Raw genomic sequence first — 25,583 nt, forward strand, 5'->3', positions numbered from 1 at the left:
AATTAAGAGCCATTAAGTGCAATGATTCGTTTACAGAAAATGTGTGCAATTATGACAGTTCTTTCATCACAGTCAGACTTGTCAAGATAAACCCAAGGATTGTTTCAGATAACTGACATAATAAATGACTGCACATGTTTCATTCAGGAATTTGGCTGCATTTAGTTTTGCATTAGTTTCCAATAAAACTGACACGTGTTTAAATTTCACTTGAATTTCAAATCAGAATTGAGAATAAAACTCCAAAATACCTTTTGGGGCTTTTTTTCAAGCCTATTTACACACACTCATAGGAGCAAATCAGTAATACTCAGTCAAATCAATGGGACAGGTTTTATTCGTGGGCTTTTATTTAAAGAAAAAAATATATAAAAATATGAGGGGAAGTGACGTTAATTGGCAGCCATTTGTGCAGTTATGGATAATAATGTGGATTTATTGCTAAATCTGGACAATATTGTAAGCTTATCCAAGTAATAGCATTGTTTATTTTGTTTTTATTGCTGTATGATCATGATTACATATTCCCAGAAGGGCCAGTGAGGACATTTCCATCAGTCCTCCCGCATCTTTAGGTGATTTCATTTCTGATCACTCAGTGGCACTCTCACCCACCCCTACAAAAAAATAAAAAATGGATCCTGTAAACTAAGCATTTCAAGTAGCACTTACTCCCAGGCTGTGTAGTGCCCCAACGAACTGCTTTAATCAATATGTTATGTATACTTTTAGGATACAGACACTTAAATGTGGAGCTATGGCCACATTTGGGGTTTGGCTCTGCCAGTCAGAACAAATGAGGTGGGATTTCACATGCAGCCTGAGAGAAAAAATGTTGCCTGAGAATTTTTTTTTTATGAAATAGTCTTTTTGCAATCAAATCTATATCACATTTTTTAAATATATAACAGCAGCTGGGCCGAGGCTGGCTGACAAAGAAATAGAGAAAGGGTTAGGAGTGAGAGAATAGACAGGTGATGAACGCAGGGCAGCAGTGACAGTAAAATGAGAGAACCACTTCAAGGAGGCGAGACAAATTCTCATCTTGTGTCTGCAGACAGGAGAGAGGAATTGAAAAAAAATGTTTATAGCATAACAATGTAAGTGTTTCTTGAAGATTTGGACAGCATAACAGGACACCATTCACCATGGTTTGGCATAAAGCAATTGAGAGCAATTTGCAGAGCTCAACGATACACCATTAAAAAGAAGAGGAGGCAAACTCAGGAGGAAAATTGTTATGATTCTCAGATAAATGAAAATGCATAATTAATCTCTGATATTCAAAACTGGATGTCTGAAAACGATGTCAAAATATTTTGATAATAAGACTGCAACTAAAAGTTATGCTTAGTATTGATTAATATGTCTCAATCTTTCTCAACTGATTGCAGAGTTCAAGGTGACATCGAATGTTTTGCTGTTTACAACCCCAAAAATTCTGTTTACGATGATATAAAACCAAAAAAAGCTTCAGATTTTCACAGGAGTTTATACATTCTGTTTAGCATGATTTCAGGAATAGCTTAGTTAAAGCTTATTTGTTGTGTTGCTGATTTTCAGTAGAAAAAAACCAAAAGTGCTTTTTATTCAGGGTCTAAAAGACTATTGGGAGTCTTGAGATTGATTCAGACCAGTCATCTGAAAGAGTGAGGTCACTGGCAGTCACTACTAACATAATCAGTGTGACTGATTATCTGTATGCTCCATCTTAATGACACTGGTGGAAAAGGCCGTATCAGACGTCATCTCAAAGACTCAGCTGTGCTCTCCACTTACAGTTATAACGCACATGAATGCTTTTGCATAACACTGGATAATATCATTCTTTTCAAATAATGGTTATATAATAATTAATTTTGAGAAGTATCAGGGTGCATAAATCATTTAAAGAGTGCAGAACAATGCATGTGTGCAAGGAACGATACGTACAGTAGTGCGTATTTGCCGCCATAGTATATGTCTTTCTAAAATACCTCATGCAAATATAATTTCATCCATCTCAAACATGGCACTGCCATTTTTACACTGGCTCTGCCTTCCTTTTGGCTTCTTCTTCTTAATGTTTGAGGAATAATAATTTAAAGATACAACTAAATAAATTCCATCCATCCATCTTCTTACACTTATCTGGGGCCGGGACGCGGGGGCGGCAGCCTAAGCAGAGAAGCCTAGACCTCCCTCTCCCCAGCCACCTCCTCCAGCTTGTCCTGGGGGAACACCAAGGCATTCCCAGGCCAGCCGAGAGATATAATCTCTTCAGCGTGTCCTGGGTCTGCCCCGGGGCCTCCTCCCGGTGGGACATGCCCGGAACACCTCACCCAGGAGGCGCCCAGGAGGCAGCACCAATCCGTCTGTCAATCTCCCGCTCGCTTCTTCTGTCACTCGTGAACAAGACCCCGAGATACTTAAACTCCTCAACTTGGGGCAAAATCTCGTCCCCGACCTGGAGTGGGCACACCACCCTATTCCAGCTGAGGACCATGGCCTCAGATTTGGAGGTGCTGATTCTCATTCCCACCACTTCACACTCAGCTGCAAACCATTCCAGTGCGAGCTGGAGGCCATCACCTGATGAAAAGCAGAGATGTGATTCTGAGACCACTAAAGTGAAAGCCTTCCGCCACTTGGCTGTGCCTAGCAATTCTGTACATAAAAATTATAACCAGAATCAGTGACAAAGGGCACTCCTGGCAGAGCCCAGGAGTGCCCTGGGCTCTGCCTGGGCTCTACCACAAAACACATGTGGACTGTTGGGCAAACTCCCATGCACCCTCAAGTATCCTTGAGAGGGTAAAGAGCTGGTCCAGTGTTCCACGACCAGGACGAAAACTGCATTGTTTTTCCTGTATCCGAGGTTCGACTAACGGACGAACTCTCCTTTCCAACACCTTGGCATAGACTTTCCCAGGGAGGCTGAACTAAATAAATTTAAAGACTAAATATACCATGTTTGCCATCAAGCGGGTAACTGTACCCCAGTGGATACTTTTACAGTTACAAGACAGTACTTTAATGTTTAAACTAATGCTTAGAAAATGTTGAAATAAACAGAGTAATGTGAGTGAATATATCCACAATAGCAGAGTAACTAGCAGCCATGATAGTGCCAGAGTTTTGGCCTGATACATCTACATGATGAACAACATATTAAAATAGGTGTGGAAAGAAGTTAAAAATAAACATCCATAAGAAAGAGGATACACTTTTGAAACACTCAACTGCTACCGCTTCAAGTGCTTGTAGTTTAAGCTCTAATTTGAAACAGAGCGTGGACATCAGTAAGTCCGGGCAGAGTTGTAGCCTGACAATTTTTATAGAGGTGACCAGGCTGAGACATCACTACCTTCGGGGATGACACATGAAACGGATGTGTTGTTATTTTTTTTTTTCTTTCTGTGTGACAAACCCCTGTAGGTAAAATTGCCGTCTTTTGGTGACTCGATCCTGTCGTTTCAATTTAATTAAACAGCAAGACGCTTTATATTGTAAGGTAAAGAGCTACAATATTAGAGTGAAAACCCCAACGATCAGACAGTCCTTTATGAGCAAGCACTTAGCTAAACTGTCTTTGAAGAGGGAGAGACCTTAGTTATTACCTGCTTATGTAGGTGTGACTGACATTTAAGGTACTGATGTTGGCTATAGTTATTTAAATACTCTTCAAATACTCTTCAAGTGCTGTGAAGATGTGCCCATGCAGGGGCAGATCCAAAAGGGGGGCACAGGGTGGTATCAACCCCAATTGTCCCTCCCGCCCACCAAAAACATCGGTAGAGTACCTTTAAACTTAAAACCTGAATATTTTATTCTGGTTTAATTTATTCATACTTTAAGTATTCCCATGTTATTCCTTTGCTCATCTATCATTTACAAACACCATTACAAGAAAATCCAGCCGTTTTAAAAAACGACTGCTTATTATCATTTCAAAAGAACACATAATGAAGACTTATACTGAAAGGCTCATCTGAAGCAGCTGTGGCATTAGACTAAAAGGATTAAGAACCACTGATGCACTCTGCCTTTCTAATGTATAAATGTATTACATGCATATGTGTAGATTATATGCCGGGCTTTAGATATTCATCTCAAAGTGACATTTCTTTACACTTAATCTTCATTAGCTGATTTTTTCCCTCTTCCCGGCTAATGTGGGTTTGAAAAAAACAAAAATAAAAGCACAAGTCATAATATGATAAAAGATTTCCATTCCTCATGAATGACAGCCAAACCTGAATCTGTCCTCTAAGATTAAAGGCTCCGTTTTCACATGTATGTGTATTGGGTTTGTGGGTCTTTGATTTTTTTTCTCACCAATAACTTCTGAATGTAGAACTCCAGTTATCTTACTGCTAGGTGTTTAAGCCTGTTTACATGTCCTTGATCGTTTTATTTTTCAGCAACAAGTGGCTGAATTATACTCCGTGGGGTTCATCTCTGTGTGCAGACCTTCTGAAAGCCACTTTAAACACATAAAAAAGCACAGAGTTGCATAACAGTGTACTCAGTGGTGTTCAAATTCTAGTCTGCATTTTGACAGGTGCTGTGTTAGAGGTCAAACTGTCTGCACACAATACAGATGAAACAAGACAGTCAGCAGGGGACTAATAATTAGCAATTTATGTGTACCAGTTTTATGTGTAGTGCTGAAAACGGAACATGATAATGGAATTACATATAAAATATTAGGGAGCATTTTTCTAGAGACTTCTGAGAATCTTGTGAAAGAGTGATAGCTTAGCTGTATAACAGCCCTTCCTTCCGCCTCGGGTGAGCAAACAGTTGTCCTTGTAATCAGTCTGCGTGTGAGTGTGTGTGTTTATTAGACTGTGCCTGCACAGTCTCAGGAATCACCCTGTCCACAGTGAGTGATTCTTGTTTTGGCAGAATGAGATAACTTACAGTGTGTGAGTATTTTGACTTCTTCTGTAATTGTTTCCTGCGTTTTTCGTCTCGTATTTCCACACCATTTCTTTATTTGTGCACCACAGAGAAATGCCAACAATGCTCTTGCTGCATTTAAACATTTCTCACAAAACAGCCTTCCACATGGCACGGAATATTAAGCATGGCATCACTTGTTTTCATTTCATCTTCATTCAGTGTGTTTTCGTTGTGATTAAAATCAGGATTTAAAAGCACACCTGCAACAGAAGTCGTTACTGGTGTGCATTTTGAGAGCAAGAGTGAGAGTGCTTTCACATATGGTAATTTTTCTATAAGTCCTGTTTAATTCTAAAACACTGACACAGCTGTGATCAGTCGACTCGGCAAGTATGTTTGCATGCTAATATAGAGATTATGTTGGACCAAGTTTTAGCGTTGGCTTTTCAATAATTCTTACGAATGTTAACGGCATTAGCCATATTTGGCATCTAAGTGAATAGCTTTGTCTTTCTGGGGATATATTACAAGCATAGTCATTAGTTTTTTAGAAACACTTAGTAGCACATAGCTCCTCTCTTGTTCCCTTTCCCAAATGTTTATAAGGCAGATGTAAGTGCTACTTTGTTTTCCGTAGTGAGCTAGACAGGTTTCGATGCAGGACAAACTATAACCACATTCATCTGTGCGGATGTTTGGACACAGCTGGCTGTTATAGTCTTTGCTATCTTGAGGCTGCCTATTTTTAGTAGTTGCTTGTATCTAGTAACCAGTGAGGTTATAATTCTGTTGTGTGAGATAAAGAAACACAGTTAACTGAGAGGGCTAAGTGTTTTTTTTTACTTAAAATGTTGTCTTATGTAGCCATGATTTGAAATTTGACATATCATGATGATTTAAATGTAATTTCCAAATATGATAATAGATTAGTTGCAATAAAGCTCAGAAGATGCAAGAAGCAGAGGAAGTGAACGTGGATGAGTTTAAATACCTCGGTCAAAACATCCAAAGCAACAGTGTGCAAGAGAAGTGAAGAAGAGTGCGGGCAGGGTGGAGACGAGTGTCGGGGGTGATTTGTGACAGAAGGATCACAGCGTGAGCGAAAAGGAAGGTTTAAAAGATGGTGGTGAGACCTGCCCATGATGTGTGGTTTGGGGAGGTTGGCAATAACAAAAAGACAGGAGGCAGAGCTGAAGTTTCTTTGATTTTCATTGGGATGGACAAAATTACACATGAGTGTGACATCAGAGGGACCACTCTGGTTGAGGAGTTTGGAGCCAGAATTAAAAAGACACAAGACTGAGATGGTTTGGATGTTGAAGGAGGGATGGTGGATATATTTCTCAAAGGAAGTTGAAGATGGAGCTGCCAGGCAGGAGGAAATGATGAAGACGTTAATGGGGTTTGTGGATGTATTGCAGGAGGACATGCATCCTCTGCGTGTTTATGTGGTGGCACGCATTAGGAAACAAAAAATAAAGTTTTAATCATTTCCAACTCCACACTTTTATTCGTGGCCTCTGCTTCAACAACTTTTCATGATAAAAGTTTTAAATAATCCTTTCTCTTATGCTGGGCCTTGGTGCAACCCCTCCATTTATCCACTGTCATTTATCCACATTTCCCTTTGAGGCAGCTTTCTGAAATTGAAGGTTTGAACAGCATGTGTTGCATTGCTCATAGCCACAGCTGGTTCATACATGCATCAAACAGATCCGAGAGTAGAAAAAAAATGCTTGGAAGAGAGTGTTTAGAGTGTTTAGAATGAAGTTTCAGCTTTTGGCTCATAGGGATTGAGCATATATACGCTGACCTCAGTATTTCAGGCTTTGGTTATGTTAAATATAAGCACACCATCATAGCTGTGTATATACACTACACCTAAGCAAGGTTAGGTGATACGGAGATGCATATTGTGCAGAGGTTCCTGACTTTCTCCAGAGTCAATTGCTACAGACCTCCAAACTTCATGTCGCCTTCAGATTTGCTCAAGAACAGTTCGTACAGAGCTTTATAGTTTCCATGGCTGAGCAGCTGTATACAAGTTTTACATCATCAAATGCAATGCAAAGTGTCGAATACAGTGGTGTAAAGCATGCTTCCACTGGACACTAGAGTAGACGTGATGGCAATCTGATGGACAAGTCGACACTGTGCTAAGTGTAAAGTTTGTTGGAGGTGGGATTATGGTGTAGGGTCGTCTTTTAGGATTTGGGCTTGGCCCCTTAGTTTCAGTAAAAGGAAATCTCAATGCTTCAGCATACCAAGATATTTTGGACAATTTCATGCTCCTTACTTTGTGGGAACCCTTTGGGGATGGCCCCTTCCTGTTCCAGCATGACTGTGCACTGCTGCACAAACAATCTCCATAAAGACATGGATGAATGAGTTTGGTGTGGAAAAAATTGACTGGCCTGCACAGTCCTGACCTCAACCTGAGAAAACACCTTTGGGATGAGTTAGAGTGGAGACTGCAAGCCAACATCAGTGTCTGACCTCAGAAATGCACTTGTAGAAGAATGGTCAAAAATCCCATAGACATACTCCTAAACCCTGTGGAAAGCCTTTGCAGAAGACTTGAAGCTGTTATGATGACAAAGGGTCGGCCAGCATCATATTAAACCCTATGAATTAAGAACTTGGTGTCACTCAAGTTCAACAGACGAATGAATACTTTTGGCAATATAGTGTATTTGAAGGAGCATGAGGATGAAAATATAATGAAACTGATCAATTAGTTAAATGCGACCTGTTATCTTGTTTTGAAGAGGGTCTTAGGTTGTTTTTAAATAGATTGTGGATGTAAAGTTTGTTAAAAATATGTTGCTCCACATTGTCTTCTGAGGCAGAGTCGCTTTGAGGTTGTGCACCCTATAGTGCACCGAAATATGGGGTAAAATATGGACCTGGTCCACTGCCAAGTTATTTCACACTTTAGTATTTGAAATTGGAAAGTGAGGAGAGACACACATTTGCCGAAGATGCTACACGCTGCACTGAATACAGAGGTGACCTCAGAGAGCAATAGAAGTATGTTTTTTATGCATTCAATCTATAACGTGAAGAATTGTTACACCTCTTAAGAGGAACAACAAACGGGGAGGGTGTTGAGCCTGAGCACCATCATTAGGCATGGTTGGAAAGAGAAGGATGGATAACAAGAGTCCTTTGAATCAGGAAAGCAAGTGAGCACGTTCTTAACAAGGAACACAGAAGTGCCAGCTATTGTACTGCTGTTTTTCCTGTCTTCCGGGCTTCAGAGTACTGATTAAAGGTGCATCCACTGACAAAGGCATATAAATCAAAATAAAAACATGTGAAATGTAAGAAGAAATGGTAAATGACCGGTATAATTTATACAGGCAGGTTGAAAGCAATTAGACAGGCAGAAAAACGTAACACAAATAATTGTGACTGGCAATTAATAATGAAATGAAGGGGGGAGAAGACTGACATGTTCATAATAACATCAAGAAAATTACTTTTTCTGTAAAAGTTAAGGCACTATCATCTCATGGCAATGTATGCAGGCCACACTGTGCTGGGATAAAGGATTTCATTGGTTAAATGAAAGAAAAGAAAGAAACGGGGACACTGAGAAGAAGACGGAAAGAATGGCTTTGGCAGATAAAATTCCTGTGGGACTGTGTGGGGAAAAATCTTCTCTGTTTCCATGGCTGCCATGGTAACACTGTTGCCAGAGTGCAGCAAGAAATGTGATGGTGAAATGGTGAGGCCAGCTGGGAAGTCCCCACCTACCTGTTTGAAATCACAGTTGCTGCGGTGGGCACCGTGTGCAGTTTTGCCTGACGTCTGTATCCAAAACTTGACAGCGTGACTTCTTTCAGTTGAATGAAGGCCTCGCCTCTGAATTTTGACGTACGGTGTGTTAATGGATGCCCGGAGTTTGTGGTTGTGTTTATGTGTGTTTTGATTATGGGCCCCTGCTGGTGTTGTTTTCCTGACTCTCTGTTGGAGCGCAGGTGTGAGCCCGGAGCTAGATGCTCTTCTTGGGTTCTAGATGGCTTAAAAGGTTAAAACGCCCAGAGAGGAAACCTCAGACAGCAGCATTTAGTCAGAAAGAAAACAGCTCTGCAGGTGTGACTTCAGACAGCTGCTTTCCTTGAACATTTTTATCCTAATAGTCTCCTGTGACAGTATAGCCAGGCAGCGTCAGTGTTGCTTCCAGGGAATTTTGGCTGATTGAAGACAGCTTCTACTTGTTTTGCATTATCCGGGTCACATTTGCATTACTTCCCTTTATTATACAAATGACTAATTTGCTTTACCAAAGAATTTATTTGCTGCTGAAGTTATATGACAGCGTAAGTGCTAAAAATGGCATTTTGAAAAGCTTCTTCAGATGGATTATCAGCACAGAAAACAGATCAGATTTATAAGCTGCTGCTTTTATTTACCTGCGCAAAACTTAGGGAACCCTAAAAGCTAATCGTTCTCAGAGCAAACCAAAGCATATGACTCATGCCCTTGCTTATGTTATGGACTAAGTAGTTCTATGAACTTGTTGTCTATGGAAAATAAATTTTAAAAGAAACGCTGCAGATAAAAAAAAAAAAAAAAAAAAAAAAAAAAAAGCAGTCTACAAAAGGAGTTGTTGTTTTGTATGTGGCTTTAGAAAAATCAGGAGGACAGCTGGGGTCATCATAGAACATTTTCCAGCTAATAATGTAAGCTCTATAATTCCACAGCTTCCACATGCTTAGGTTGTTGTTGATATGAACTTTTTTTTGGGGGGGGGGGGTGTTATACAGAGAGGGAACAACACTTTGGAAATGACAAAGTGAATGACCTAAATTTGAATATATGTATCTGCCCAGATTAAACACAACCATCAAAAAGAGAGGAAGCATCTGTTGCCCCCGTGTGCTGCCAACCTGGAGTTAAGCTATATGGGTTTCCCCTGGGTGATGCATTATCCTCCCACAGTTCAAAGACTAACTGTTGATTCTTAATTGGGTGTAGGTGTGTGTCTCTCTCTGTGTTAACCCTGTGATGGACTGCCAGTTCTCTGGGATGTTCCCCACCAATCGCGTTCTGGGCTTGGACAGGCTGTTCCCCCCCCATGATAGCAGTAAAAAAATGGATGGACAGTAAAAACATTATTAAGCACTTTTGAATTATTGAACCAAAATTGAAGTTCTTTATGTATGCATAAAAATTAGTCTCTGGTTGGAAGATATTCAAAAATTTGTAGAAGATGAGAGAATTTCATTTTTAACTGAAAAGTATGTACTGTTTACATTTTTGAGAACAATTCATAGGTTATAATGACAAATGGAGGGGGAGCGGAGGTTTGTAGCAAATGTACTTGGAAATCATAGAGCCAAACAAAATAATAATAGTAATAATAAAAAAGGACATGCAGACTATACATTTCTCCACTCATAAGTTTAATTTGCTCATTAGATTTTATTCCATGTAAACAGGCATAGCCAACATGTTTTTCTCCAGCAAGCTCCAATCAATTTATATTTTAAGGAATTTTATATTTTTTCTAATTAGGCAAATGATTATGTATCCTCAAGCGAGATAATCTTTCATAAGTAATCAACATTTAGTTAGAAATTTGGCTTATTTGGCCCAAATATATGTCACGTTGAAAGTGCTGCTAATAATCCATCCATACGTACATCCATCCATTCTTAACTACTTCTCCAGTTCTTCTCAGCTGTAAACGGGTAAGAGGAGGTTAAACACTGTAGACACGTATCACAGATATCTATCTTTCTATAACAGAGCTTGCTGGTTTTTCAATGGCAGGTAAACAAGTGCATTTAAAGAGGGCGATTAATCAGAAATACAACAAAACAGTTTAAGAACTAAAGCTGCCCTGGCTGCTACTAGCATCGCAATAAACCTAACCAGAGGCATAATACATCTTATGAGTTTACCAGTATGTTTGAAATAGCAGCGCAAATGGAGTGTGCAAAGGACTGAGGGCAAGATACTTACATACACAGAGTTGTAGAGAGTAAAGCTGTCATTTAAATGTTTGGATGTTATAACAGTTATAAAGACGATAATTGTTTTTGTTTTTTCAGATAGGCTGCCCAAACAGAGAAAGACATTTATAATCTTAAGGCAGCTCATTAGTTTGGCTAATGTTTGCATGATTATACTTTTCCCCCTATAGTGAACAACTTCTGTAGAGATTTTACAGGACGTGAGCGGGACTCCTGCAGAGTAAAGACTCTGCTTGTCAAAATAATTGCAGTTTCATAAAAAAAAAAAAAAAAAAAGGAGGACGAATGGTTTCACAAATACACAAGGCAGACTGCGCACACGCTTTCTGCCATTCAGGCAGTCTCTCACACACAAACACATACAAGTACTCATCACAACATTCAGTCAAAGAAGGAGGGGTTGGTTTTGGGAGGGGTGGGGGGATTATCACTTGGTATTTTTTCACTTGATAATTTTGGGTACAGAGAGTCGATGTTCCTGCCTCAGTGGGGTGCAAAACATCAGGCTCGACTGACAGAAAGCCTTATGAATTGAAGCAATGAAACAACAAGTAATTCCTTGTTGTTGTCAGAGCTGAAGAAAGAAAAACTCGTGTTTGTAATAATTTTTGTGTACATTCTAAAATTGTAACTCATTCAGTGGGAAATTATACTGTATTGTAAAATGACTAAAATAGTTATTGTTATGTGTTTCTCTCAGGATATTTTGCTGCCTGGAAAAAAAAAATTGATATTCCATTGTGCAGTTCAGAGAACTAGCTATATAGAGAAAAGTGTCTGATACAACCTGGACGACTGCCTAAAAATAACTTGCTGATGAATAGCAAACACACTTCATTTCCTCCATTTGATTTTCTGCAGCGGGGCCGACTGAAATTTATCAGGTTATTCAAACTGATTTCCTCTGCGGCGAATAATTTATGGTTGATTGTCTGTAATGACGAAGGCAACAAACAATTAAAATTTATCTCGCAAACCAACGACAAAGCAATTTACACAGAAAAGGTTGTTTCCTTTTATCGGAGTTCAGAGTGAGGGAATGAAAATAAATATGTATGCAGTGACATCTGCAACTTATGTAACAGCACTTATGTCATCATGAGAAATCTGTGTAGAAAAGAGGCGATGAAGTTATTTTAAAGAATGCGTATGAGACAGCAGACAGAACAATCTTAAATTTGATGGGGTTTTTCGTCTCTTTGTGAGATACTTCATTTTTGCATTTTCGTTTGCTGGAGGCTTAAGGTTACTGCATGTTTGTTCGGCCTCCGCCATGCACACCTGCCATCAGTGATGCCTGTCAGCACAACTCAAGCATATGACTCATATCATCACTTTCATCCCATAGTAGGCTACTCTAAAATGATCTCACTTTGTGTAGTATATGCAGGTAGCAGTTTAAGTAGTTCCAGCATCTCTCTGTTGGGTTTTCTGTCGATCTGTTTCTTGGTTGTCTGGATTCTTGAGTCTTTCCCAGTTTGGTATAGATTGAATTGTTTTTATTATTTGCAAAAATAATTGCTGATCTTTTGACCTTGAAAGTTAAGTAGCTTGATGGTTCTTATGTGGATTGCAATAGAAAATTCAGCATAAATTCATAGGTAGGAACTCACTGACAGATTCACTTTGCCAGTCCATTGCAAGGCTAATACAGAGAGACAGACAACCATTCACATTCACTTTCACCAATTTACGGTAACCAGTTAAACTCACTTGCATGTCTTTGGACTGTGGTTCTGTAGTCACAGAATAAGTGGAGTTTCTTCATTAACTTGTTAAATATTTAGAAAATTCAAGAGTCAACCATAAGGAAAGACACAAATTCAGGTACAGCTACTAGCTGATGTGTTCCAAAGCCTTCAGTGATCCCTGACCTTTTCCTTATTACAAACATTTATGCTTTAATGGAAATATTACATTGACAGATTTAGAAGTTGTTCTGCCTTTGTTTCTGACAAGGAAGTAGTAACCTTTTCTCTCAACATTTTATCCAGAGCTGTCACGTGGTTAAGGTTTATATTGGCCAATACTATGCTCTATTGCCAAATGCCCTCGAAATCAGTGAAACATTATATCTGCTAGATGGGCAGAACAAAATGCCAAGTGCTCACAGAGCTCTTGGAACAGATATAGACTTCTTTTCCTCTGATTAATCTAAACATGGTTTGAAAATAGTAAGGAGTGACAGTGTCATCCATCATGACTGACTGTCCACATATACAGCACAGCTCATCTACAAGCTGTATTTAATATGTTTAGTAACTCACAGGCTTCCAGCTCAAGTTGTCAAAGTATTTAATGTATGTACCAGAAAGTTTACTGCTTTGCTTCAGGCACGAATACCAAGAAGCCTGCAAAAAGAGAGACAACTTTAAAATGATATAACAGAATACTTAAAGTGAAGAAACTCCAGTCATTTTAATTTAAATGATAAACAAACATGATCAGCTGTGCCTGAGGATTAAAGCTTGGAGGTGAGGTTTGTTATGAAGATGAAGTGGTAAAACAGAGAAAGATAACAGAGAAAGATAAAGTCACGCTTTTAAGAATACTCCTCTTCAATATCATGGCTCCCACATGTTTAGGTGCCAGACATACTTTTTATCTTAATAGCAGACAGAGATAACAGAAAATAAATGTATGGTTCTTTTAAAAAGAACAAAACAAAAAAAAAAAAAAGAAAAAAAAAAGATTTGCTCTCCTCTGGTTTCTATACATCATGGGGTGAGTGAACATTGTGGGTGGATGGCAGGTGGAATGAGCTCAATATTTCTCAAGCAGCTGCTGCTCCAAGTCTATAGACTCCCACATGACGCGACTATTGGCAGAATTGGCAGCTGGAGGTCGCCTCTGATTAAGCCAGCCAGTTTTCTGTGTTGAGATTCATTGAAAACACAGTGTCAACCTGCAGTACAGACACGCAGTACTCCTGCTTCTCCTGCACTGCTGTGTTCCTTTAATCCACTATAGTAATAACTAGGATTTTAACCATAATTATGAGTAGAATTCCTGTAATATTTTCTTATTCCCTAGGCTCAGTGACATTGTCTGGCATAAATGACCTGTCCTGTTTTCTCACGCTCTAAAGAGCTCATCTAGATGTAATCAGACTCGGCTGATGTTATTAATGACTTGGGGGGGGAAAGAGATTACACTCTTCCACCCTGAAGCCTTAACAGCATTACTCTCGTAAGACTTGTAGGAAGACATAAGCAGTAGACCTTACGTCATGTTGGGATTTTAACTGTGCCTGTGACTGCGTGTGAGTCAGTGAAAAGAAAATCGTTAATAATCTCATCTTTGGGTATGCAAAGACAGGGAGTTAAGGAGAAAATGTCAGTGACAGAAACTGAGGTGTGAGTAGCAGGCAAGTCACAGATTCAAAGGTGGGAAGCATTTTTAGAGTCATGGCGAAAACCAATTCAATTGCCCTCAAACCCAAACATTACCACAGCATTCCTGCGTGGAAATTCTTATGGTGGGTGCTCTCGCTAATTAGTTTGGAGACACCGCTTATTCTCTCAGAGCGGTATAACCCCAGGTTGATTATCTACAAGTGCTAAAATGATAAATCGGAGGCGAGCACGCCCTAATATCCCACATGGAAGCAAAACCATATTATGATTATTATCTCCCAGGTATTCCGACACTGTTTCTTCACCGCGTGACAATAATTTGATTACAGGTATGGCAGCGTTGTGAAACTGTGAGAAGGACAAGCAAACAAATCTGTGTCTGTGTATACATGAGTGTTGTGTCAAAATACACATCATCATCATCTGTCCTGATCCTAATATGGCTAGAAAGTGTATCTGCTGACACAAGAGTTGGTAGATTATAAATGCAGATTTTCAAAAAAGAATTTGCAGCCAGAATGAAATAAAGAAAGCTAATTTTAGCTCCTTTTCTGGCTGCAAATACTGTTTACATGGTCATGTACATTGAGCAGTGCTTTCTGCAAATATATTTCTTGTCACACTTCACTGCTTGAGACTCTGGTCTAATCTTTAAGTACCAATTTCATATAGCCCTGAGGTGCTTTTGGACAGGCATGTGGATTTTCTGCATCACCAACAGCTAATGCTTTATACTTTATACTAAAACAATTCAAGACTACATTCACAGAAATGGAGAGTTCTGATTTTTCCAAACCCTAGACTGTCTAGCTATGGATTGGTCAGATTCATGACCAGATTTCTCATCATATGTTTATGTATAATTTAATGAGGCAAAAGAAAAAAAAAGATTACCCAAACAAACACACATGGAGCATTTGCATAATGCCCCAGGCTGAAATTCAGTTACATTGAATTATGGCTATGCCAAGTGAATAAGTCCCTCCGCTGCTTACGTGCTTTCTCTTCTATCTTACTGGCGGTATCCATACGTCTGTTGTTTCTCACAGTTTTCCATTTCAAGTACAGATCCTCCTTTTTTGGGATTATGCATGCCAGAGGAGGTAGTTGGCCAGTTTTGCAAATCTTCACAATCAAAACTGTTCATCTGTTATTACAAATAATTGAAGGGTGTGGGATTACAATCACTCCATCAAAGAACAGGAAGGAAAGGAGGAGCATGACCGAATGATAACGTCCTTAGCTGTGGGCCAGCAGGGGCGTAAATGGCCATCCTTTATTCTGAGGTTGGAATGCATTCAGTTTAGAAGAGCTTTGAAGGGCAAAGGGAGATATGTGTTCAGCAATATTCAACAGTATGTTATACTGAGGTTAGCGGTTTAGTTTAATAATATAAAAAATATAGAATCTAAAATGTTTTAATTGAAATAATTATCAACAGATACAAAATCAGCTACTGTATAATTTAAATAAAACAGTGCAACACAAATCAGCTGCATATTACATATATGTGACCTGCACCAGCAAACATGTCTTTTTTCCCCCTGTGTAAACCCACACACTGGCAGATTGCAGGTTTGTGCATGTTGAGAGGCCACTTTCACAGTGTTGACAGGACTCCGTTTTTCACAAAAGCAGCAATTTTACCACACTTGATCCCCACATCCGCATATCCTGGAAACTGTGTCTTCACTACCTCCACTGTTTGCATGATGGCATGTGTGCTCTGGGTGTCAATTGACACACGTCAAATAGTTCACAAACACTGTCTTTGTGGTGTACTGAAGACCATCTTTTCAGTGCTTTTTTTTTGGATGCTTATACATCATATTTTAAACTTCTCAGAACTATATCCACTGCAAACTAGAAGAGAACAGACGGGGATTTGACAGATGTTGATGTAATCCAAGACTGTGATTACAGTAAGTGTGCAAGATAACATAACAGCAGTGTATTGACAGTTTGTAGCAACAGGCTTTTACTATGTGCAGTATAAATTTACCTATAGGCAGTCATTTTTGTCAGGTCAGAGAACTGAATTGAATTCAGTTGTCCACCTCTTGAATAAACACTGCTGAAGCTGTGGTGAGCTGCGGCTAAACTCCTCTAAACATTTCCCAGATATCATCCTTGCGTTTCTCCAGTACAGCCTGGGGAGCTTTGTGCATCCAGAAAGCGGTGAAGCTAATGGTCGACAACCCATGAGCATTAAGACATTCATCTTCACCCTGAGTACAGGATAACTAGCTCCCTCAGTCTCACCGCAATTTAGCCAAGCCTTCGAATAATAAGTTTACCTACTGCAGTCTGCTGTGGGCCTCTTACATATCTTATTTCCCAGTGCCCTATACTCCCACTTACTGCAAAACCACTCTATTGCACAGTGGGCAATGATTTCAGACTTCCCACTCTTGCTGCTGCTTATGGGTCAGATTAGAAGGCTATTCTAATAATTTCTCTTTTGACCTATTTCCATATGCTAGATTTGACCCGTTCGCAGTCTGCTTTGGAGTCATTTGTCCCCACCTCATGAGCACATTACCATCTGGATAAGACACAGGTTCTTCCAAATATGGTTAAAATGTTGTATAATGACACCTTTTTTCTTACAAGAAGAAAGACAATTGCAATAGTGTGAAAAAATTCTGTTTATATTTTGCCATCAAGGATTAAATCCATGATGCCAAAAATGTATCGAAGTGTACATGTTTATATGAGTGTGTTTGCATCTATGTGAACAGTACTGCATTTGTGTATATTTATTAATAAATAGACATACCTGTGTGTTTGAGTATATACATCTTAGGTTTACTCTGTTCTTGCACAGGATGGCTACATATTTATATCCAGACATGTGTTTCTATATATATTTTTATTTCACGCTGTGTGTTTAAGAGGGTTCTACTTGTAGAAACAGTTTCTAAGTCTCGAAGTAAAACAGTGTCAGGCTCTGTAATGAGGGCACATCTCCTGTGGTTTGGCCCGATTTTAAATGGCTGCTAAACTCCGGGTTTGCAGATTGGTGGTGAATGTTAGAGTTTATACATTTGTGTATATATGGTAAATAATAAATGGACTGATACTAACATATTGACTTGCCTCTCTAGCAGAGCAGTCAAATCACTTTCCATTACACGACTCAGTCGCCCGTTGGCACACAAATGAAGCCAGGCTTTTTATTCTATGCCTTTGAGAGCTTTTGTAACAGTCACACTCTGATCTGATGGATGGATCGGGGACAACCTGGGGTTCAGCATCTTGCCGAAGGACATTTTGATATGCAGACTGGATGGGCTAGGGATCAAACCACTGACCTCTCAATTGGTGTCTAATGTTAATGGGAGAAATTAAGGTGTGAGGAGCAGGCAACTCTCTCTCTCTCTCTCATGCACACACACACACACACACACACACACACACACACACACACACAGTCGCGTTTTAATATCTTAGTAGGGACATCTAATTGACATAATGCTTTCCCTAGCTGCTTCCCCTAAAAAATAAAAAATGAATGCGTAATGTGGACCCTTGGCCTAAACCTAACCAAAACCTAATTGTAACCCTGACACTAAAACCCCATTTTGAGTCCCAAAAATGCCTTCAAACTCATGGGTAGAGGCAATTTGTCCCCATAAGGCCGTTGGTCCCCACAAGTATAGTAACATTCCAATTTCTGGTCCCCACAAAGATATGTAAACATGGTACACACACACACATGCACACACAAAGAGATGCCCTAACTAAAGTAATTATAACCAAAATTATTTTTCATTTTTCCCTAATGGTTAATCCACCAGAGAGCTCTTTAATTGAAATTATATTTTGGATGCAAAAATGTCATCATTGTTGTTATTCATTAAAAAAAGCAGAAAAAACAGTAATACATTATTATTTTTTGATTAATATGTAAAATTACAGTGATTTGCTTGCATTCCTGAACAGAAAAATTAATTTTAGTGGTTAAAGGTTATGTTTATTAATTTCTAACTTGTTAGAGAAGTCCAGTGTGCCAGCTCCAGTTTGGGTATAAAAATCTGAATTTGGGTCAATAAATTCAGTAACTTACACGTTTTTATCACTTACAGTTCAACAGCAGTGCAATGATTGGTGTTGTATTGCTGCAAGTGCATTTGTATTGAAGTCACTTTTTTCATCATCCTAATAATCTCAGCCATTCTCAGCAGTTCTTGCCTAACTTGTGATGTGTACCCTAGCAATTTTCTTAGCATAAAAACACTAAAATCTATAAAATATTCCCCTAAAGAAACACACTGTTTTGTTGACACCGCAAAAAGTTAGTTTCCTGTGTGTGTGTCTGTGTGTGACTGTGTGTGTGAGTGAATGCGTATCACATTTATTAAGTGTCACACATACACTGAACGTGTTAAACTACTCCTCCTGCAGTGACACGTTGATTCCTTATTAGCTGCAGACGTGCTGTTCTGCAGCTAAGCCTGCGCGCTGACTTCCCTGTTAGTGCCAGTAAGTGAAAAGTATTTCGTCTCTAATCAATAAACACCACACCGTTATTAACAAAACTTGATCTTATATCTTTAAATCTCTGCACAGAAGGGTCACACTGCATTTTCAGGCACACACATACACACTGACAAAATACTGAGCCGACTGTTATCATAAGTATTCTTTTCTAATGTTACCACATGTCCCTGTGGCCGGAGGGCTCCCTGGAGATTTACACTATTTCTGGATGGGCCAGATTGTAGATTTCTTTCTCTGTACTCCTCATAATCAATTGTACAGCTGCACAATTGAAGCACTGAAGTCTTTTCTTGCAGAAGATAATGATACTTGCAATCATGAGAAACCAGTTGTGAAATAATTATCAGGAACTGCTATTTACAAAATGAAGTATTGAATCCTGAGAGTCACTGCACAATGTGGCCAAGCTAGATGAAATCTGGGGGTTTTTTTTGTTTTTTTTTTAAGTTTTTGTTATTAATTTTCTGGCCCAACAATTCATTTCTTCTGTGAAACGGGTCTGAATGGTGAAATATAATGACATTCATTGGGTTAGAGGTTCATTGCTCTGATGAAATCCCTCATGGCCTGGTTTTCAACAGAGACTCCTCTTCATGACAGGGATCTGTTGAAGTAAAACATATTCAGATCAAAAGTGTCTACAAAGGACTTCAGAGAAAGAAGTGTTGAAGCTCAAAGCACTGAAAATGTCAATGACAGGAATGGTGAAAGACCCAGGCCTCAATCGATCAACGGCCAGGAATAAACATGGAAAAAGTGGAGAAAAATTCAATTTGACACTACTTTTGCTTTTTGAAGGTCTAGATATTCTGCAAAAGTGCTGTCAGGTTGCATGTATTATTCAAAAAAGTGTCAAAAAGCATTGCATTGCACTGCATTTGTGCCATCTCTTACACTTGCTAAATTCTGCAGTTAACCTATCCAGCAAACATCAAAGTGCCCATGGAAAGATAAAACAGCTGAAACCACTGCCATCCAAAGACAAATCATTTTAGCTCACCTTATGCTAGTCTCAGAAGAGCTGGACGCTCAGCAGAACAGCGCTCGGTGGTCAAATGAGGCATATTTCTAAAGTTTTTTAAGAAAAAAAACTGCATGCTAACACTTCACCTTTACTCCATGCATTGAAGCCTCAGGGCTTGTGCATATTGCAATCACTGCGGAAACAATTATTTAAGTCTAAACTGTTTCAATAAGAAGAGTATCGTGGTAGCTGCTTGTAATTTCAAAGTTGTAACTTTTGTTGTACAGTTTGATAATTGCCCGTAACACAAAGAGCAATCAGTAACTCTTAAAGTAAAAAAAAAAAAAGAGGGCATTCACATTCCTGACCTTAAACCAATTAAAATCGTGCAGCATGACTTCAAGCAAGCCATGCATGTGAGGTATTCCAAAAATACCAATTAACTCCAAATTGCTGAGTAAAGAGTAATTGTCCAGAATAGCTGCTATTTGCTGTTTCTAGATTAGAGGCTAGATAAAACATTTGGATGAAGATTATTTCCACTAAGGTAACTAAGCTTAACAACCGACAAATTTCTCATTTTCAGGAAGGACTATAGCTAGTTAAAATTCACCGACACATACCTCGACACACCTACATTTCCTTCCTCATTTCAAGTGAATACAACATTCGTGATAATCATGTTGCACGCACAGAGCATGAAGCTGTTGCAGGTCTTGCATTATGTGTGCTCTTTTATTATTCTAATTGCTAGAGAATGAAAACTGTCTGCCACAACATTGCTAATGTTCCTTTTAATCATGTGTGTTCTTCTTTCCAGCTCTAACAAATGTGAAATTGTGGGCCATTGACCGACAATGTTTTCAGACGATCATGATGAGGACGGGTTTAATCAAGCACACAGAGTATATGGAGTTTCTGAAAAGGTAAGGAAGCAAGGCAAATTTTCCAGCAGTGGCAGAAGAGTGGAATAGGTCTTTGATCTGAAAAGCAATGAATGAATTACCAAAATGAATTCAGGAAAATGTGTGTGAGCTGTTTCTCAGATGATCCCTTACTCCTCCATTTTGCCAATAATTATATAACTCAGCAATTATTTCTAGTGCATCATAGGAAATGTCATTCAACATACTAGAAAAATATCATGTAACTGTATCACCGTCATCGTTTTCAGTACCTTATCTGTATCAGAGGGCCCTGACCAATAATCACTTGTCTATTGCCAAACCTATTAACACTTAAAAGACCTGCACATCCTTTTTCGGGGTCCTGCATGAGGTATAGGATAAAAGGAAGAGGCATCAAAAGACAGCCAATGATCAAAATGCATGAGATGCAATTGCTTTATAAATATCTCTCACTCTCTCTCTGCATTCAACTTCTTTTTTACTGTCATCCACTTTGAGCTTCATCAACCCAGTTATTAAAATTATGTCATACCTTCACTCTGCTGCGTGCACCCCACGCTATTTTTTGTTTTTTTATCATGACTTTTTTGGCAGAGTCGGTATTTGATCTGTGTCCTCTCATCCATTCACTCTGCCACAATTTTGTATAAATCTTCCAAATCATGAAGGCACATGTTCTGTCTAAAAGACATTTCTCCCGAGGAAACCTCGTGAATCACTGTGATCATGATCAGGTTCTGTCAGTCCTGAGAGAGATGCAGTATGAGCTATTTTTAAGTATTGGGCACAGTGCACAGGAAGGAAGCTTTTTACAAGGTATTTCTAACAAGTGCAAAGCAAGTTGTATGTCAGTATGTTCCAAAACAATCAATTCTGCTGTTGTAGAATTTACTCAACTATGGCTGTGTAACTTCACAGTGTACAGTAATGCAAGTATAGTTACTTTAAATGTAATTTTTAGCTAAGGCTCAATGTTTTGAATAAAACCAAACGACATTTTAAAAAAGACACACTCCAAAAACAGGTAGAAAATGTTGTCTTTAACAAATTTAATTAGATGCAAATTTTGCAACATAGGCACAATGCAAAATGTTATATTTAATAGAAATTGACTTGATTGGTATACATTCAAGTTATATAAAGCATATTTTCCTCAGTGATTAATTATTCGAAGAAATAAATGTTTGATTTTCTATATTTCTGTTGCATTTTACTCAAAATTTGAAAATCTTTTTTTAAATTTTAGTTTAAGATGTAATTTTTGAACAGGGAGTCGCTTTGATAGCTTCAATTAAACCAAAAACATTTTGCAGCTTGACTGTAACGACTGCTTTTTTCTGCTTAAAATAGGACAGTCAGTATGCCCACAGTCACAAAGATATTGCAAGTCAGCAAAGCTTTTGAACAGCATGACTTTTTTTCTTCTTTTTTTAAGGACAGTCTCCCGCCGGTCACCCAGAATAAATTCATTTCTGTATCTGGAGTGTAGTTTCACGATAAAGCCAGACTTTAAGACAAACACAACCAAGAATCTATTTTAACCACATATGGAGCCCTATTAATATTTCATCTAAGATGTAATCTATTTTAGTGATATCATTTACTAATAAAGACCGCAAACATTTGCAGTCTCTCTGCTGAGTATATTAGCACACACTGTTCAGTATAACAGCTCTTGCCTGTCAGGAGGTCTTACGTAACAGCCCGACTGATAGACTAAGTAAATATTTAATAGGTGTACGTACTGGTTGTTTTGGGATCCCTTGGTGTGTTTGGTTTGTAAAGGGATACCTGGGGGGAGAAATCTGAGATTTATAACAGTGTTTGTAAACTCACAGCACACAGATAATTATGTTCCTGTTTAATTTCCTAGAAACAGATCTAATGAAAGTAATAAACACATATTGGTCCTCATGAGTCTTCTGCCCACCCGTTTAACTGCTGTGAAATTATAGATTTATTCGGACAAATAGTGAAGAAGAAAAACGGGCAAAGAAAACCCCACGTTGTGCATGGGGGGGAATTGAGCGTGCTTGTGAAGACTTTTTTTATTATTTTTTCTTTGCATGTACAGACAGGTGACAAATGAAAGGAAAAACAAAATGATATGTTTAAGTAAGATGATGAGCCAAAATATTCTGCTGGAACAGCTTAAATCTGCATTGATAATGATTCAACAACTCTTAATCTCTGGTACTTTACTGAAGGGATGAGCTGCATTTTTTCAGAAGATAATTCCTTTTGATGTTTTAATAATAATGCTATAGAGAGCATTGTCTAACATATTAGTCTCTGTGTTCCACTGGATAGTCTGGTGTCTATGAAGGGCATAGTACATTAATTATATTACTTTTATTCCCATCAAACCATTTAGTATTTTTGTATTTCTCAACCTAAGTGAGTTTGTCTTTTAATTTGTTACCTGCCTGTGTTTTAAGTTTCTCATTGAGTCGCTCCAGGAAAAGTAATTTCAAAGCTTAGCTTTTTTGACAAACTCGCCCAGCTTTAGAAAATGCACATTTCTATGAACTGATATATGGTGGTGGACTTTTATTGAGACCTCTGTCCCCTTTCACTTCAGATAAAAGTCTAGCTATCAGGAAAATAGCACCTTTTTGTAGGTGTTTACAGGATTCTAATAGAAAATTATTTAAAATTGTATGCTTTATAACTGCACAGTGCCTAAAGCATGGCAGATCCACGCTTCCCCACAGGCCTTGTGTAATTACTCAGCTGTAACATAATTAAGCAGTTGAATCAGAAATTTACTGCGACAGACGCCTTTTGTTTGTGTCAACAGCTTCTCAGCTCAGGGGATTGAAACTCTCTCTGTTGCATGTACAGTAAGTGTCATGTGTTCATTGCTTAGCTGGTTAACTAGTGCCTTTGTCGGGGAAGCAGTAACACAAGGATCAGCACAGTGGCCGTGACAAGATGGTTCAGATTACTGTAATAAAGCATGGAAAATTAAGGGGGAGGGGAGATGGAGAAACAGAGAGGCAGAGCGAGAGAGTGAGACGATACGGGCAGATAAGCCCTTTGTTCACCAACGCGGGGTTATTTTCTCTCCTCCTTGATAAACATTAGGCTAGTTTTATTTAGCAGGGTTGATAGCAGGCAGCATTCATTCAGGCTGCCAGGAAGTAATGGAACAAACACTACGGGCTCATACTGGCGTATTCAACCGTAGGATGTGATGCCCAGCTGTGTAACTACTCATGCTGCCCATTTATGCTGGAAAATTTATATGTATAGTACTAAAATACAGGCCATACAATAGAAAAATACAGATTTTGAGTGTTCCCGCTGCCTATATCTGAATTTGTTTGTTGGTTCTCAGATCAAAGTCATGCTGTGATTGAACAAAGTATGTCTAAAAGGATGAAAAAAATAATCATACCACACAGGAAGCAATAAAAAACAAAAACTTGACAGTCACATGATAGCATTTAGCCAATAGAATGAAACATTTAAAAAATATGCTGACAACTAACAATTTTAGAGCCTTTATTTGAGTGCATGTTTTGTGTTGTGGACCAATGCAGCTGTTTTATGTTCCGCTTAAAGCGGTGGAAAAACTACCAGAAATAAAAGCAATTCTTTCCAGGAAAACTAACGTCTAGATGAGGGCTTGTATAAAAAAATGAATTTTTGTTTTTGTTTTTCTAGGTTAAACCGAATCATGCCATGAGAATGAAGACATTTTGACGCTTAGTTGAAAGAGAGTGTCTCTGAGCTCTTTGATTGCTTATGCGTATCCTATCCAAAGGGCTCCTCAAACAAAAACAGTCTGAATCCTGGAAGCACTCCTACTCAAATCCTCTATTTCTGGTGAACTTTTGTTGATATCCACTATTAAAACAATATGACATATTTGGTGAACAAACATTTGACACGGAGCCTACAGATAAAATGAAATACTTAAACAACACTAATAGAACATTTAGCTTTGGCAACAAGTCATATTTATAGTTTGTAATACTGTGGCCAAGGAAGTACACCCTTGGCCTAAGAATTATTACAATATTTTCTTCTTAAACAGAAATAACTCATTTAAGTAGGCGTTTTTTGTGTGTGGATGCACCAGAATCGAGACACCCACAACTGATCTTTCACCGAGGCTCTCCATAACTCACCTTTTCTTCTTTTTGAGTCTTTCTTTGGTGGATATTCTAGAGTGCTTAGGATAATCATCCTCTTGAAAAGGACAGTTTCAGCTTTAACTTTTGGACAGATGGCCTAGCACATTATCTTAAAGCACTCTTTCATTTGATGCAAAACTGAATCAGTGAATCAATTCCTGGAGCAGCAAAGCAAATCCTAACAATTTCAACACTGTGCTTTAAAGATGATAGACAGCTTTTCTCTGTGAACATTCTGGGGCTGCATCGCACGTATCCACTGTAGCCAAACACCTGCACTCTTTTTCAATCATCTTACAGCATATGAATGTGTCACCTTCATGTCTGAATGAGCACCCTTGCCACTTTTCTGTAAAAGTCAGGAGAGCAGTTCAACTTTTTCACACTTTGTGTCCCTTTCAGCATGTCTGAACAGCACATAATTACCTTAAATGATGAATGTGAGTTGCACAGCTCACTAAAAACGTCATTGTTCAAATTCTTTGTAGCTTGCAACAAAAGTAAGAGATTTTCAAGGCCACAAGTGCAAGTTGTCTTTTGTACATTTAGCAAATAATGCCTTTATAGGCGATCCCAGGTGCTCTTCCTGACTGTGTAGGTATGTCTGAGTGAGCCTGAATAAACCTTTGAGGAACATTAAGTTAAAGTGACTTTTTCCTCAAATGTTATTTATTTTAATGCAAATTTATGCGGACTCATTGTGATTGTAGGCACATGCAACCAACAACCAAGTTCTTGGCTTTTTTTTTAAGACGTAAAATATGAAAATGACAACTTTATGTTTCAGTTTTTTTCAAAGAGATCAAGATTTTTGAAATTTATTTATTTATTTTTGCTCA

At 38.6% G+C, this 25,583-nt stretch overlaps 1 protein-coding gene across 4 annotated transcripts in view; it reads left to right on the forward strand.

The window, feature by feature from the left end:
* Positions 1–25,583, forward strand: part of LOC100694992 (cGMP-dependent protein kinase 1) — a 92,951-nt gene that overhangs the window by 40,356 nt on the left and 27,012 nt on the right. For 2 of the 4 annotated variants that reach the window (XM_003438265.5, XM_003438266.5), the window contains exon 4: positions 20,515–20,620. In XM_003438265.5, coding sequence (XP_003438313.1) covers positions 20,515–20,620 — 106 coding nt within the window. The other 2 variants (XM_019366969.2, XM_013271835.3) reach the window with 2 other exon arrangements.

Source organism: Oreochromis niloticus, linkage group LG13, assembly GCF_001858045.2.
Source record: "Oreochromis niloticus isolate F11D_XX linkage group LG13, O_niloticus_UMD_NMBU, whole genome shotgun sequence".
Lineage (NCBI taxonomy): Eukaryota > Metazoa > Chordata > Actinopteri > Cichliformes > Cichlidae > Oreochromis > Oreochromis niloticus.